This window comes from Diceros bicornis, chromosome 14 (assembly GCF_020826845.1).
Source record: "Diceros bicornis minor isolate mBicDic1 chromosome 14, mDicBic1.mat.cur, whole genome shotgun sequence".
NCBI classification, from domain to species: Eukaryota; Metazoa; Chordata; class Mammalia; order Perissodactyla; family Rhinocerotidae; genus Diceros; species Diceros bicornis.
In genome coordinates, this window is record NC_080753.1 from 12020650 (window position 1) to 12037852 (window position 17203).

A 17203-nucleotide genomic window follows, 5' to 3' on the forward strand; every position below is an offset into this window, starting at 1 on the left:
CTTGGTTTCTATTATCTTTGTACTCTGGCTTCTTAGTATAGTAATTGGCATAAAGTCTCCCAATGTGTAAGCTACTTCTATTGGCGGAGATCCAGAGTGTGGAGTGGACACATCTATCAGCTTAGTCTAGTCTTATGCCATTAAGTACTTGATTCCTCTAAATTCCCTTGTTCTGAGTCTACGCAAGTTAGAAATACATTTAACTATTGTATGGTTTCTGTGACAGAGACAGTGTTCCCTTACACTTTCCAGCCCTGCTTGTAGTTAGGTTGATACCATGTGATTGGTTTGGGCCAAATGATTACCGGCATGACTGACATGTGTTGCTTTTTGGCAAAGGTAGTTAAGGGCCAGTATATTTTCTTTCCAGTTCACTCTTCTCCTACCATGACAACCTTAGAGGCTATATAACAACTTATCCCCACATTTAAAAACTTAAGAGAATAGACATTTATTATCTCACAGCTTCTAAAGGATCAGGAATCTGTGAGAAGCTTAGGTAGATAGCTCTGTGTCAGAGTCTGTCCTTTAAGTTTCAATCAAGCTGGTGAGAGGGCGAGGATGCTGTTACAATCAGGTCAAGATTCAATCGGGTTGAAGGATTTGCTTCCAAGATCATACACGCATTGTTTCAGCAGGCTACATTTCCTCTATGGCTGTTGGATGGGCATTTCAATTCCTTACCATGTAGGTTGCTCACAAAGAGACACCTTACTTTCTCCAGAGCAAGAAATCCAAGAGCAAGAGAGAGAATGGGAACTCAAGGCAGAAGCTGTAATCTTCTATAATGGCGTCCTGAAAGTGGCATACTATCAATTCTGCTGTATGCTGCTGGTTACCCAAACCAATTTTGGCACACTGTGAAAGGGGACTACACAAGGGTGTGAATACCAGGAGACTGGGGAACATTGGGAGCCATCTTGGAGGCTGGTTACCACACAGGCCACTTGTTCAGATGGAACATAAAATATGGAGGATGCCTGGACCATGAGTCATTGTATGAAACAGACTCTCCAACCCACATTAGATGTTAAATAAGAAAGAAAGAAACTTTTGTGATGCTAAGCCAATGAGAATTCAGGGTTTATTTGCTACCACAGCATAGCCTAGCTTTTCAGACCCACAAAGCTCTTCATGCACATATGTCTACAGAAACAGACTGTGATAATTGAAAGGACTTCAAGTATTCTAAGACTTGTAAGAGTAACTTCCTATTTAAAATTAAAAGATTGGAATTCTTTTATTATTTTCTTTTTTGCCAGGTTCACCGTGAATTTGGTTAGTGTGCGTCTGTACTTAGAATGTTGACAAATTCAGGTAACAAAGACATCACAGCTTAAGGCCAGAAAAAGGTAGTGAGCATCCCTCATCCTGGCCTCTTGGAATACAGGAAACTGGCAAGATTTTGCCAAGCTGACACACAAACCTTTGATATTTCCATGTACTCAAACTTTTCTTTTCAAGTGACTTTAAATCACTTCAAGTACTTGAATTTTTTCACTGAATAAGACCTACCTCATAAGATTGCTGTGAAGAATAAATGAGACAATACGTGTAACAGTATCTTCTGCAGAGTAAAATACTATATAAATATTAAAGATTATTCATATGTATTTAATATTAAAAGCAAATTACTGAAAAAGACACAATGACAATATCCCAAAATATTTTTAATAATAAAATACATACTTATTCTGAACAGTTTATTTTTTGTTTATGAGAAAACAGTTCTACTGGCAAGGAATTTAATGCTGTTTTAAATATAAATCCAATCCGTTTACTTGGTTAAGAGGTCATCTCTAGCTAAGAACAAATGTGAAATGAATAAATTCAGTCCTAAGAGTCAGCTATTCAAAAAACTGGTCATATATGTCATTTGTTTCATCCAATAATATCTCAAAGTGTTCCATTGTCAGAGTCTAAAGGTCATTTCATGTCTAGTGTGATGAGTAATGCGTCTTTAGACATATATAACACCTCTATGCTCTAGGAACACTCTTATGTGATATAAAGATTGACTTATTCAGTCAAATCAATAGAAACATAATTTTTAAAAAAATTAACATTAATTATGTCAGAAAAAGAAAAAAATAAAATTCATGAGTAGGTTTGGAAACTGAAAGAGGAAACAAAAGATCTTTAGATTATCTGAGATGTTAAATGTTGAGACCCTCAGTCTTAAATTGTGTCTAAAGACTGCACCTTCAATGACAAAATAATCCTTGGCCACAATTATCAAACATTTATCCAGTGAGTTACCCCCCTGAAAAGGCAAGAGCATTTTTGGCAGCACCTATTTTGTCTTGAAATTTTCTCTTATAAAGTGACCCTAGCCTGACCTTGATCAGCTTATCAAGTGAGCTCATCCTCATAGCTGAAGAACCATAGTCTAGCAGAGAAAGAGCATGGCAATTTGCCAGAACAACTCTGTACATAGTCTAGAGGGCACACCTAAGCATCATTTCCACTCTCTTTTCTTCCAAGTTTCTCAGTCAGGATTAGAAGCAAGGGAGAGAGACAGGATGAAGAATGGAACACAGCTGGGCCATGGAGCCTGAAATCCATATCTGAAACCTAGTGCTACTGCTCACTGTCGACTGAACTTTGGCGTAAGTTAAAATATCTTTTTGAATTTCTTTTTTCTCATTTGTAAAACAAAGCTATTAATCTCCTCATTATAAATTTGTTATGAGGCATCAATGGAATACATATATTCATTGTGGAGTCGAGCACTCAGGACTTGGCATATAGTACTCAATAAATATTTTTCATTTTCCTTTGCACCTAGCAGAAGAACTGGAGATGAAGACCTCAGCTTTACCCGTCACATGTCACTGACTAAACCTTACCAGTGAGCCATTACGTAAGAAAGCCAGCATCCCTAATGGTGTGGGATATGTCAGAATGCTACAAGAAGAAAGATGGAAAGATATTCTTTCACCAGTGGTGGATACTCCTGAAATTTGGGAGCTGAGAGAGAATTCAGGGACTTGGGAATATTACCATGGCTGCAGTACATGAGGATTTGCAAACATATTCTAATATGAAATAATGGAAATTCATTTAAATATATAAAATACATATGCATGCCCTAATAAAATCAAGAAAAAAATTAAAAACTGGACTATCGTATTTGTATGTGCGTGTTAGATTTGATCTCTTTTGAAAATGGGTATCATTTTCATTATTTCACTTTCCTCATATTTTTTTCCATTATAGGAAGAACCCATTACATTTAAATTATCAGTAGCACATGTTATCTCGTTATTGTCTGTCCATGATAAATGTTGCTGTTATCTATTAGACAGCCATTTAAAAAGTTATCACTGAGATTCTGTTCAAGTCAAAAACATGATTTATTTCACCCAGTAAAACTAAGTGGTTATGGTTTTAGTAAAAATGTGGTGGCATCAGTTTAATTCTTATTCAGAGAAGCATGCTTTGAATTCTGTAACTATAAAGACTCAAATTTAAAGCTTAGTGGCTAATATACCTTTTATAGTCACCATTCATAACTATTGGGTCTTGGCAGAGATGAGTAATGTATTATCTCTAACCTCTTTCTGCCTCCTGTGTAGGAAAGAGTGGGTTTATAAACACCCACAGAGCTGAACTGGGCATTAGGAGAAGCAGAAAAGAAATGTCTCTCAGGTTTAGGAGTAGTCGGAACTTCCAACTCTGCCATTTCCATACCTGGGACACAACGTTGGCTCTGTAAGAAGCAGCCCTATTACAGATATTCCTCCCAACCCACCCACCCACCCAATTTAGCTTAACTGTTATTGGGTAAATTCTTTAATGGGCAGTGTGCTTTATGAGTTGAATCAACATATTATCAGTGTATGTGTATGTGTATGCGCCTGAGTGTGTGCATGTGTGACACTAAAACGTTAATAATGATAGACCAACAAACTAGCAACTCAAAAACTCTGAGTGAAGGAGACCCAGTGAAGGCAAATTTAAACTGAGAGAAAGAGAGAGAAAATCATCGTGATAGTTAGGAATGACTTTCACAGAGATGTGGAAAGGCAATGTTAGATAGTCAGCTTGAAGGCAGTAAACTGTGCATTAGGAGTTAGGAGACGGGTGGGTAGAGCTGGTAGTGAAAGGAGAGTAACATGTGCCAACTTCATTCTACTAATAGCCTTTGAGGAAAACACTCAATTGAGAAAAAGACTAGATTCATTTTACTAATTCCTTTTAGTAAAACACTAAGTTGAGAAAAAAGGCTAGAGTAGAGGTCATAAAGAGATACAGACTGGCCCTAAGGGCAGAAGATGGCTGCACACCACATCAGGGAGAGATTTCAATGGTGAAAATGGAGGGATAGAAGTTGGCGTTTAGTGTCTACTATGTGTCAAAAAATATATACGCATATATAGACACACACATATATATTTGTGTGTGTGCATACTCCTCTAAGTATCTATATAGAAGATATCTACGTGTTATATCTTCATAAGATTTCTACAAGGCAAGTATCATCAACCTTAATTTTCAATTGGAAAAAATAGACTTGGAGAGTACAATAACTTGCTAATGGTCACACATGAAGCAAGAAGCACAGCTGGACTAATGTCATTTGTTGAATGTTCTCCTCATTTTTCATGTGGAGACAACAGGGAAGCTAGAAGCATTTCAGGTGAAAATCACGATATCATTTAATGCAGAAGTAAGAGAGGCAGAGAACTGCTCATTTCCTCCAGATGTTTAATGTTTGAACTGACTAGAACCCACTTCTCCATTCAGTTTCACTCAAGAAATAAGAAGTATGAATTACATCAAATATATTGCTTTGAGTGTTCCAAAGAGGCCCCCCTCCACGCATTAATTTTAAAAACATAATATTGCTCAAAATGTACCGATCAAATAATTGGATGCATCTACTCGCTATATTACAAGACATACTTAGGAATTGGTTACATCTGGCAACAATTTTGAAGATACTGGAAAAACACTGCTTCCCAAAGAACCTTGTCCCGTCTTCCTTCCTAGGATTTAAAATTGTATAATCAAATATGCACATATCTTTTATAAGAATGCATATATATACATAGATGCATGTATATATACACACACACACACAAACTCGTGAAATTCCATGTAATTTTTGCCTTATTTTGAATGACTTTTGTCACTTTATTTCCCCAAGAAACTGCTTTCCATCTCTGAAAAGAAACATATGATAGTGGAGAGGGGGTATAATGAGAGAGAGGGACTGTGGAGAGAAGAAAAAGAGGTAGGGATGATCAAGACTTTGTCATTCTGTTCAGAGCATATCCTGTTACATCACTTCACAAAAGGACATTGTGGGGGAAATGACTTCTAACTGATTACATTGTATTTGTAAGTTCAACAAGGTTGAGATTTTCCAAGTAGTCAGTTACATGAAAGTTCAAATGGTGAATGGACCTGAAGGGTCAGTGATTACATCTGCTGCCTACACTGTGGTATTTCACCTTCATACCTAATGTTGCCTCGTTACGTTGCATGAATAATGTGATTTCTTGTCCTGCCACTCTCTGGATAAAATTACTTATACCAGAGGGGCAAAAAAGCAATTCTCTATCTAATTCATTTTGCAGATTTGACAGTGACATCAAAGAGCAGGAAGTTGTCTGTAATGACACTGCTCATTTGTTTAAATGTCAAACTTAAACCTCATCAGCTTTCAGGGAATATGTCAGTAAAGAATGGGTTTCAGCTCAGCCAGAGAGAATGTCAGTGTCGTTTAGTTCTGAGGAAAAGAGCTGTCAGTATCTTCAGAGTGGAGTGCTTTGAGCAAATCTTTGTTTTTAAGCTGAATGGAATGGGCCATTTCAGCACTTGGGGCTGTGGACAGTGCTCTCTTCCTTAACATGAAAACAAATAGCCTTACTGCAGAGGTGTTTTCTTGAGACCACAACACTCCCCAGGCTAGCAAACATGTACCCCTAAACTATGCAATGAGGACATAAAGACTATACATCACAAGTTTGTGCAAAGCCAGAATAAAATAACAGCAAAGAGGCACAAATTTTATCACAGAGATTAAGCCTGAAATAAAATTAGGGAAAGGAAATAGTGACGATTTGTAGATATCCCTGCAAAACATCAAATTTTTACTGAAATGCAATAATGTTCCTTTCTGGATAGATTGTTGTTGGAGACAATAACAAAGCCATTAATGTCTCACGGTAATTTATTAACAGTGGACATAGATGTAGGGGAGAACAGAAAATATATTTAATAGGCTTGCAGACAACCAGGAGCAAAGAATTCATTCTCTATATGCTTTCTAGCTCTAGAGTGGAATATCAATGGAGAATTCTGGATCTGAGGTCAGAAGAAATGGAACTAAATCTGAATCATGTTCCTTAATAAGTCATTTCATTTCTCTAAGTCTTGCTGCTGCTTCTGTCAAACGTGGGTTACTTTGAGCTTTAAGTGAGAGAGAGTATGTGAAAGGCTCTAGCACACAGTAGGTATGCAACATATGTTCAATTTGAATTATTCACTTATCATTGTGTTGACATAATGCAGTGAAATTTTGCTGTGCTACTGGCCTTGTGTCTTAATGGTTGTAACCCTAAGGATGGATGACAAGAAAGGCATTATTATTACAGACATCCTTATAACAAAGATCCCTAATCATGTGTATTTCCACCTTCATAACCTTGTTTGCATCCCCCAAAAGATTCCCTTTATGTATACCTTTAAGAAACCAACAAAAGGAAAATAGCCTGAAAATAATACGGAAATAGCAAACTAAAGTTCTCAGAGGATTCTTATCTCTCTTATTAAATAATATTCTATCAGCTCTTTCTAGAATGCCTCTCAGTCACATACTATCAAATACTCTGCCTGCTGAATGGGTGAGAGACTACTTTGAATGCTTCCTACCTAGGTTGACACACTTGGAGAGAAAAGGTTAGAATCAGGCTAGTGTTGAAAGCCTGATAAGTTCCTTATCATCCTCCACTGCAGCTACAAAGTCTTTGCTTTGGAATTCAAAGCCTCCCTGCCTATCTGACCTCACTCACCTTCTCCCCTTTTTATAACTGAAAACCAAGAGCATCTTCCCCTAGCCTCCCCCATCTCCTCCTGTTATTTTCAACAGATTCCGTCCACACTGCCCTCTGCATTTGAAACGCCTCCCGCTCTCCATTCATCAAGGTACATGTTCCTTCCATTCACAATTCATATTAAATCGTCCCTCCCTTCCAAAGCTCCTTCTCCTTAAGTGGATTCCCCAGCTGCCCTAATAAACTCCATCACCACCAAATCACCACTGCACCCCTCCCCAACCCTCAGAAATTGTGCAGAGGTGGGGAGTGGGTGAGGAAATCTGTTTGCATACAAACCTAGGCAGAGACAAATAGAGTCTAGCATTAAGCTTGGTCTCATCTTTGGAACAAACAAAATCAATTTCAAATATTTTCAGAGCCTGTCAACAAGCATGCTGTGGAAAAGATATTGGTCGAGTGGATGAATGAATGAATGCGTGAATGGATGGATGGGTGAATGATTACGATCTCTTCGGTACTTTTCTGGGATGCCCCTCCTTCTTGGTTGCTCCCAGCATGGTTCTTGTTTAATTCAGCTTTAGTGAGTGAATGCACCTCCCTGCTTTGCCTCTGTCTCCACTCCGTGCCCTTTCATTACCACCTCTAGACAGAGCCTTACCCTCCTCACCAAAGGGCACTCTACCCAGCTTACAAATCCTTTGTGACTTCAACTGCCGAAGAGAGGTTGCTCTTTAAGCGCACAGCTTTGCATTCTGCCAGCTCTACCTCTCCCCAAACCCCCAGAACACCCAGCCACGTTACACAAAAGGATGACTAATTTCCCCACACTCAACAAAATCCACCTGGAGAACGCTGTCGCTGCCCCTCTCGGCGCGTGTCACCTAGGTGCTCGCTAAAGAAACGAGGTTCCCCGCTTCTTTCTGCAGAAGAAGGAATCACCATTCCAGGGCTGAACCCTGGTTCATACAATCAGAAAACTTTTTTTTTTTTTTAAATAGAAAACCCCACCCCGAGAGCAGCGACCTCTTTGTTTGCGTCCCAGGGGGAGGGAGAGGTCTTCAGCGCCTTTGCAGCTTGGGGCGGAGGGGACGTGACAGCCCTCTGGAGGACTGCCCGGGACGAGACTCACCCAGGACGTTCCCAATGAGGGCCACCACGAACACGATGATGTACCCGGCGATCAGGACCCACTCATATTCTTTCGGGTGGAGGTATTCCCTCCACAGGTACCGCAGGAATTCCTCGTCGTCATAGTCGGTGGGGTTTAAAAAGGGCTCTTGAGTTTCATTCAGCTCCGAAGCAGATGACCAGTTGCGACAAGGGGGGGAGTCCTCCAATTTGGTGCCGGACATCACGGGCTCGAGTCCGGTTCGGCTCAGTGCTGCAGGCTGCTGGTCCCCTGCCCCATGAGCACTGGGGATGCGCGTGGGAAAGGCAGCGCGGAGAGGCGAGCAGGGGCTCCGGAGCAGAAAATGACGTGAAAAGTTATCGAGCCAATGCCTCCGGAGTCTGACGCCCGGCAACTTCTGCGGCGGCTTTGCTGTCTTTGCAGGCGATTTTGCACCGGGAAGAGAGGCGGCTGAGGACCCAGGCGCCGGGCTCTGGAGGCTGCAGCAATGACACCGGCAGGAGAGAGCTACCTCTGGCTCTGCTCAAGCGCGATCACTCCTCATTCCAGCGCTGAGTCCGCAGCTCACAGCCTCCTCCCGCACCCAGGGAGCGCTGGAGCCGAAGTGGGGGGAAAAAAAAAGTAATGAAAATTATTTTAACCTGTGTCTCTGTGGGCTAAATCTCCCCTTTTTCTACTCTTTTCTTTTATGTCTCACGTGCGGTTTCTACACACCACACAGAGACATGTGTAGGTCTCCACAGACAAGCGCGTCAACACATGGTTAATGCAGGATTCATTGATGCATTTGTCTTTCGAAGGTAAGTATAACAGCAATGAGGAGGACCCACGGTGTTCCTCAAGCAGGACTATACAACAGTCATTTCAGGCAAATATTTTCCCATTTGTTTGGCTTTGCAAACTTAGCACTTGCTGAATCTTTATGGCATTGCCTTCTCGTCCCTTCCTCCAAACTGGGGAATGAGACCATTTTTGAAATTGAAGGATACGTTTAACTGGAATTTGTATTTGCAACAGCAAGTGTCATATGAAATATAGCGGCAAATCTTTGCAGGACGCTAAGAATCATAAATGTGCTCACAGCTAATGTTGTCCAGGGAAGGGGACCACCGACATACCAAACAGCACTGAACAGATTCTCAGTAGGATGTAGTGGTATAAGCAGAGTGCTCTCTCTGTGAATACCACACCCCTCTGGTCTTTCTTCTCATTGACTCAGGACTTATGTCACCCACCATTCTCTCATGAATTGATTTTGTCTCTAAGAATAGTATTTTGGGATTTGTCAGAGTATGAGCTCAGGATCTTTTCATTCTCAATAACTGTGATAAGAATGTTGCATTTGATTGACTGTAATCTTGGACTTGGGAAGGGCCTTGCAATCATCTAGCATGAACTTCAGCTTCATATTAGAAGCCTTCTGATAAACATTGCTGATGTGTCTGTCCCCATCTACTTTGGATGTGACCATCACAATTCACTACCTCTACCATCATGGGATTGCTCTAAAGGCTAGAAAACCGTTCTTTATACATTAAAACAAGGCCTTAAACAAACATTTGCCTTTCTCAGTCTTTTACCCCCAATTCCTAGGTTACATCTTGGAGCTACCTGGAATAAATCTTCCACATGATAATCCTTCACATATTGAAAATAATCATCACAGTCCCTCTCCAACCCCACCCCCCCATGCTCCCTACATTCACTTTTCCCCAATTATTTCCACTGTTTTTCAAATGACACTATTTCCACAACCTATAGTTACTTGGTCTTCCTTAAGACAATGGTAAATATCTTGTATATTGCATATTATTTTAAAACTCCTCAGGGGCTAGCTATTATTAGCCCTGTTTTATAGATGAAGAAACTGTTCCTGGAGAAGTTAAATGATGTCCCAAAGGTCGAGTGACTAATCAATGGCAAAACCATCCAGTTCTTCTGATCTGGTGCTTCTATTATTCCACAGATGCCATATTGCAAAGAAATACTGTGTTGTATTTTCCCAATCTGCACTAGTCAAATTTCTTTTTAAGAGAAGGGAATAAATAGGCTTTTATTTTTTTGACAAGTATGTACTTAGTGCTCTTACTCCACTCAAGGATGCAAGTTAGACAAGGTGGCTGCTTTCGTGCATTTTACTTTCTAGTGAAGTTAGAAAGGAAATAAATCAACTAATAATTACATAGGAAAAATATTAGGAAGAGATAATTGCTATAATGAGAACCAGACATGGTGAGGTGATGGTGAATGGAGCATCCCAAAGGCCACATTAGAAATGGATGGTCAAAAAGGCCTCTGTGAAGAGGTGACGTATAAGGATACCCAAATGATATATGCATACATTAGTTTAATTTTGTTAATCTGAGGTTTAAACAGATGTTCTTAAATGCTAATGCTATTGTGCAAAGAACTTTCCGTTTCTCCAGACATCTTGTCATCAGTAAATTTGACAAGCAGGCCTTCCGTGGCTTCATTCAAGTTCATTGACACAAATCTGCTAACTTTATCCTGTGGTATAACGCATTCCTCAGATTTATTAGTATCTGTATTTTCCTCTTCCATGAACTATTCTTTTAAAAATGGGAAAGGTTGTTGCAACTTTAGTTAGTTCATTAATGTCTGCAAATTGCTTGTCATTGACAATCCAGAAATATGGACCCCGTACTCTTATTTCCTAAGTACTCGGTGCCATCAGCCTTCATTTTGTGGCACTTCAACTTGTCTACCTCATTCTGCTCTTTTTAAGTCTTCTATCTGCAATTAATCATCACTCTTTGCTAAAAGTATAAATAAGGAGAAATGAGAATATTTTCAAGATTTTATTCTGATATCTGCTTTGAGACAAGCCTGGGTTTATCTTGATCCCACAAGAATTCCATTTTCTCTCTCCATGATTTACCAGGTGATTTATTTTAAATATGTAGTACTCCAGTGCCATACAAAAACTCCACTCAAATCTTCAAAGTATTATTTGTTTTCTCTTTTGCAGGCACATAAGAGATGATAAATATCGCAGTACTCATTCTGATGTGGTCTCCTTCCTTAGGTCTTTTGAAACATTTTAGGACATTTGAAAAGAATTTTTAGTTCTGTAGATACTATTATTCTCTTCAATTCAAAATCTTTCTGCTGGATGTAGGGAAAAGGAGTCGGCCCAATATCACAAGACAGTAAAGAATGTTCCAAATTTGTCCACTGATGACCTCTTAAGGTTGTTATAAGAATTAAATGAATTGGTATTTTTAGAACAGTGTCTGGTATATAGAAAGTGATCTGAAAATGTTTGTTGCATAAAATTTAAAACTATGTGATCTCATGGTGTGAATACTATTTGCTATACTTACCAATTATTCTTTCTAAGTGTTAATATATTTTTCATAAAAGGAAATATAGCTCACATATTAGTCTGAGTAATTCTGTTTAACTACCCAGCTTAATTTTTTTTCTGTTGCTTTTATTTTAGCTCTTCTACTAACCTTAATACATTAAAAATGAGAAAGAAAAGGAAAATAAATCTGAAAACCAGATTTTTTTTCTCTCTCTCTGTGGTTGTAGTTGCGTTGCTCAGAGATCTCACATTGTATGCACTGTCCCAGATTTTATATTCTTATCCCCAATGGGAGACCATACTTTTTGCAGCCGTATAATCACTTTATGGGTCCATTTCAATAAATACTTCTAAGTATCTATGTGTTCAGCAGTTTAGCTAAAAGCTGGGGGCATGAACATCAATAAGACATAGTGTAGCCTCAAGGATCACACAGTCCACTGGTGAATGAGAAGTGTTATGATTATAGAATCTCTCTCTGAGTTTCTGGGGTAGAGGGATGCACAGGGTGTCATGAGAACATGAAAGAACACATAATTCAGCCTGTAGAAAACCAAAATGGATGGCTCCCCCACAGGGAAAGTCACTCTCTAGCTGACCCCTTAAAGAGAAGGAGGAGATTACCAAGTGGTTAAGGAGGGGAGGTGTTCAGGCAGAGGGAGCAGCATTTCATGAAGACTTGGAATCAGGAGAAAACATGAGTGTTTGGGCAAAAGCAAGGTGAAGTGAGCAAGGTCAGGCTTTTACGACCATGGCTGTCAGTGACGTGGAGAATGGACTGGAGGAGAGTGAGACTGAAGACAGGGTACTAGGTAGGAGACTAGTACAATGGTCCTACCCTCAGAAGGAACGCAGTGGTTGTGGGAATTGAAGAGAGTCAGGTACTATTCAAAAACAAGGCTTTGAATATACATTGTCCAGAATCAGGCATCTTCTTTTATTACTCCCTGGTGGAAGGCTGACTACCTAGTAATAGTATGTTTGAAGTTGATTTCTCTGTTTCTCTGCATATTTTGAAGAATTGAAAGGAACAGAAGGGTGTCCCACTGTTGACTTCCTGGTATTTGAAGTTTTCAAATACCTTCCTTCTTTTCCCTGGCAATGAAAATAAAATCAAGTGTGAGCACTCTCAGTAATGACTGTACCGAGCTTCTGTATTCCCCAAACAAATGCCTTAGTTTTACAGGAAGTTATCTGATATCTCTAGGCTCCAAATACCACATTTTCTTATAATATGGCCTTGAGCTAAATCTTTATGGAAAAGACCCTGAATCAAAGGGGGACCTAGAAATCTATTTTTCAGATAAAAATGGAGAAAGGGACTTCTGACAACTTGTTACTATTAAGAGTAACTCTTGAGTGAGTTACTGAGAATGAAATAACTTTGTGCCCTAAAAGACTCAGACATGAACAATCAAAGTCACTTGCAAATTACTACAAGACATTTCTGTATCTCCATTTCTTCATCTTCCCATCTTTCTTTTACCCCACCTCCCTCTTCTAATTAGGTCTCATTTCAAACAAGGGCCTCTCTGTTCCTTCTGGCCTCCTATCCTGCATTATCAGGTCTGGCATTTTCCTCTCATGGTTCTTTTATTCAACAATATTTGAGGCTTTTGCTCCATTCCTACCCAGTGCTGAGCATAGATAGACACTGTTCCTATCTTATTCAGTTTTTGTCTCGTGAAAAGCATAGAAGACTAAGCAAGTAATTTAATTCGGTAAAGCAAATGCCCTTAGGAGTAGACCTAAGTAGGTCTGAAAGTACAAGAAGAGACATCCAGAGGAGATATCATCTAAGCTCAGAAGTGAAAAATGAAGAGTGTTAACCAGATTATGAGAAGATTTGGAGACACAGTTGGTACCAAATGGAAGCAAGTGACTTGTTCGTGAGACAACACAGTCAGCACTCATCAAGAGCTTCCATGGGCCAAGCTCTGTGCCAAGGACATTACACGCATTAACCCAACTGATCCTCACAACTCTAGGAAGTAGGTCTTATGAATCATTATAGCAATTTTACAGATGAAGAAAGTGAGACACGAAGAGGTTAAGTAACTTGCCCAAGGTCACACAGCTAGAAAGTGGCAGAATCCTTGAGTAGAGTTTTCATGATCCAATTCCAGAAATATGTTTTTTCCTGCCGTTATTCTATTCTATTTCCACAGTAAAGAACCAAAAAATTTTCAGTATGATCAGCTGTTTCTTTATTAGTAGTAATAATATTATAGAGTTTTGATTGTTAAAAAACACATGTATAAAATTATATAAATTTTGTGTATTTTAAAAAGTTGTGTTACATTTTAAGCAGTATTGAAGAGCAGAATTGCAGGAGAAATTGTTATATGCCTCAGGGTAATGTCTCCCCCAGAGCAAATCAATCTCCTTCTGTTTTCTCTCAGATATAAATGTTCCTGTCCATACTGTAGGGCATAAATGTTGTTAATTCATTTTTATATCCCCAGAACTTAGCACAGCACTTTACATGTAGCTAATAGTCAATCACTACCTGTTGACCAGGCCTGAGCTGAATTGAAGAGGGGGATTCCTTTTCAAAAGTGAAATTATACATATGTGTCACCTTGGTTTATGCAAAACCATGGAAATCCCTGAATATGTAAGTATGTTGGTGTCTATTACTAAATCTTTAGCCTGGAAAGGACTTAATCTTTTTGTCTAATGTGCTACTCTATTGATTCACTTCCTCTTTACATAACGTGAAGGTTCTTTTTCCTTTTTTACAATGGCAAATAGTTAAAATGAAAAAATAATGATAGAGAATAGGAAAAAAATGAGTTTCCATGCAATCCTATAGTAAAGTGCAGACTGTTACCTTTGAGGTGCTTGACTTTTCTGGGCTCTCTTCTCTGAGAACTGTCCATTACCCTCAACTGCTCTGAAGTGCAGCCTCCCAAGAGGAGCAGGCGAGTGCATCCCCTGTCTTTCTAAACTTCAGTCCCTGGGCTGCATGAGATCCTGCTATACTCGGGTTCATTGAGGTACCCCTATGCTCTTTCAATAAATACTATTTTTCCTTGAGCTCATTTGAATGGGCTTCTCTTCCTTGAAAATGACAATTCTTGGTTGAGATAGTGGAAATTTACTCTTGTTTAAGCAGTGGTTTTGGCATGTAACCATTAAGGCATGTCATCTGATTTTCCATAAAATAAATTATCCATTTTACTATGCCACTAAAGTCAACTTAATTCTAGTTTTTTAAAGACTTTTTTTTTAAAGTCACAGCAAATTTGAGAGGAAGGTGCAGAGATTTCCCATATTCCCTCTTCACCCACACATGCATAGCCTCTCCCATTATCAACATCCCTCACTGCAGCGGTACATTTGTTACAACTGATGAACCTACATTGACACATCGTAATCACCCAAAGTCACTAGTTTATATTATGGTTCATTCTGGGTGTTGTACATTCTATGAGTTTGGAGAAATGTATAATGACTTGTAGCCATCATTATACTATCATACAGAGTATTTGCATTGCCCTTAAAATTCTCTGTGCTCTACCTATTCACCCTTCCTGCCCCCCTAATTCCTGGACCCCACTGATCTTTTTACTTTCTCCTTAGTTTTGCCTTTTTCAGAATGCCATATAGGTGGAATCATATACTACATAGCCTTTTCAGATTGGCTTATTTCACTTAGGAATATGGATTTAAGGTTCCTCCATGTCTTTTCACAGCTTGATAGTTAACTTTCTTTTTTGGCACTGAATAATATTCCATTGTGTGGATGTACCACAGTTTATTTATCCATTTGCCTACTGAAGGACATCTTAGTTACTTCCAAGTTTTGGCAATTTTGAATAAAGTTGCTACAAACATTCACATGCAAGTGTTTGTGTGGACAAGTTTTCAACTCTTTTGGGTAAATACCAAGCAGCACAGTTGCTGTATCATAAAGTGGGACTATGTTTAGCTTTGTAAGAAGCCATCAAACTGTCTTCCAAAGTGGCTGTACCGTTTTGTATTTCCACCAGTAATGAATAAGAATTCCTGTTGTTCCACACACTCGCCAGCATTAGGTGTCATCAGTGTTCCAGAATTTGGCCATTCTAACAGTTGTGTAGTAGTATCTCATTGTTTTAATTTGCATTTTACTGATGGCATATGATGTGGCACATCTCTTCATATGCTTCTTTACCATCTGCATATCTTCTGTGGTGTGGTGTCTGTTAAGGTCTTTGGCCCATTTTTAAATTAGGTTGTATGTTTTCTTATTGTTGAATTGCAAGAGTTCTTTGTATATTCTTGATAACAGTCTGTCAGAGGTGTCTTTTGCAAATATTTTCTCCCCGTCTGTGGCTTAAATTCTCATTCTCTTGACATTGTCTTTCATAGAGCAGAAGTAATTAATTTTAATGAACTCTAGTCTATTAATTATTTCTTTCATAGATCATGCCTTTGGTGTTATATCTAAAAAGCTGTAGACATACCCAAAGTCATCTAGGTTATCTGCTATGTTCTACAAGTTTTGTAGTTCTGCATTTTATATGTAGGTCTGTGATGGATTTTTGAGTTAATTTTTGTGAAAGCTGTAAGGCCTGTGTCTAGATTCAGTTTTTCACACATGAATGTCCAGTTGTTTGAGCATCATTGGTTGAAGATACTATATTTGCTTCACTGTACTACCTTTGCTCCTTTATCAAAGATCAATTGACTCTATTTATGGAGGTCTATTTCTGGGATCTCTATTCTATCCCATGGATCTATCTGTTCTATTCTTTCACCAATACCACACTGTCTTGATTACTGTAGCTTTATGTTAAGTCTTGAGGTCAGGTAGTGTCGGTCCTCCAGCTGTTCTACTTCAGTATTGTATTGGCTATACTTTTTCTTGTGCCTCTTCATACAAACTTTAGAATCAGTTTGTCGATATCCATAAAATAATTTGTTGGGATTTTGATTGATACTTCACTGAATCTATAGATCAAGTTGGGCTGAACTGACATCTTGACAATATTGTCTTCCTATCCATGAACATGGAATATCTATTTAGTTCTTTGATTTCATGCATTAGTTTTGTAGTTTTCCTTACATAAATCCTGTACGTATTTTGTTAGGTTTATATTTAAGTATTTCATTTGCTGAGTGCTAATGTAAATGGTATTATATTTTTAATTTCAAATTCCATTTTTTTATTGCTGGTATATAGGAAAGCAATCGACTTTTGTATATTAAGCTCATATCTTGCAACTGTGCTATAATTTTTTATTAGTTTTAGGAGGTTTTTAAAATTGATTATTTTGGATTTTCTATGTAGACAATTATGTAATCTGTGAACAATGACAGTTTTATTTCATCCTTCCCGATCTGTATGCTTTGTATTTCCTTGTCTCATATAATGACATTAGCAAGGACTTGCATTGCAGTGTTGAAAAGAAGTGGTGAGAGAGGACATCCTTGCCTTGACCTGATATTAGAGGAAAGCTTCAAGTGTCTCAACATTAAGTATGATGTTAGCTGTAAGGATTTTGTAGATATTCTCTATCAAGTTGAAGTAGTTTCCCTCTATTCCTAATTTACTGAGAGTTTTTATTATGAGTGGGTCTTAGATTTTGCCAAATGCTTTTTCTGCATATATTGATATGAGCACATAACTTTTTCCTTTTTAGCCTGCTGATGTGACAGATTACATTAACTGATTTTTGAATGTTGAACTAGCTTTGCATACCTGAGATAAATCCCACTTGTTTGTATTATATAATTCTTTTTATACTTTTT

At 38.6% G+C, this 17203-nt stretch overlaps 1 protein-coding gene across 1 annotated transcript in view; it reads right to left on the minus strand.

Annotated features, from left to right (window-relative positions):
* The window catches only part of HCRTR2 (hypocretin receptor 2), a 118485-nt gene extending 109760 nt beyond the window's left edge, over nt 1-8725 (minus strand). Inside the window, exon 1 of the mRNA XM_058554131.1 lies at nt 8137-8725. Coding sequence (XP_058410114.1) covers nt 8137-8359 — 223 coding nt within the window. The 5' untranslated portion in view covers nt 8360-8725. The remainder of the gene's footprint in view (nt 1-8136) is intronic.
* Between the last annotated feature and the right edge of the window lie 8478 nt (nt 8726-17203).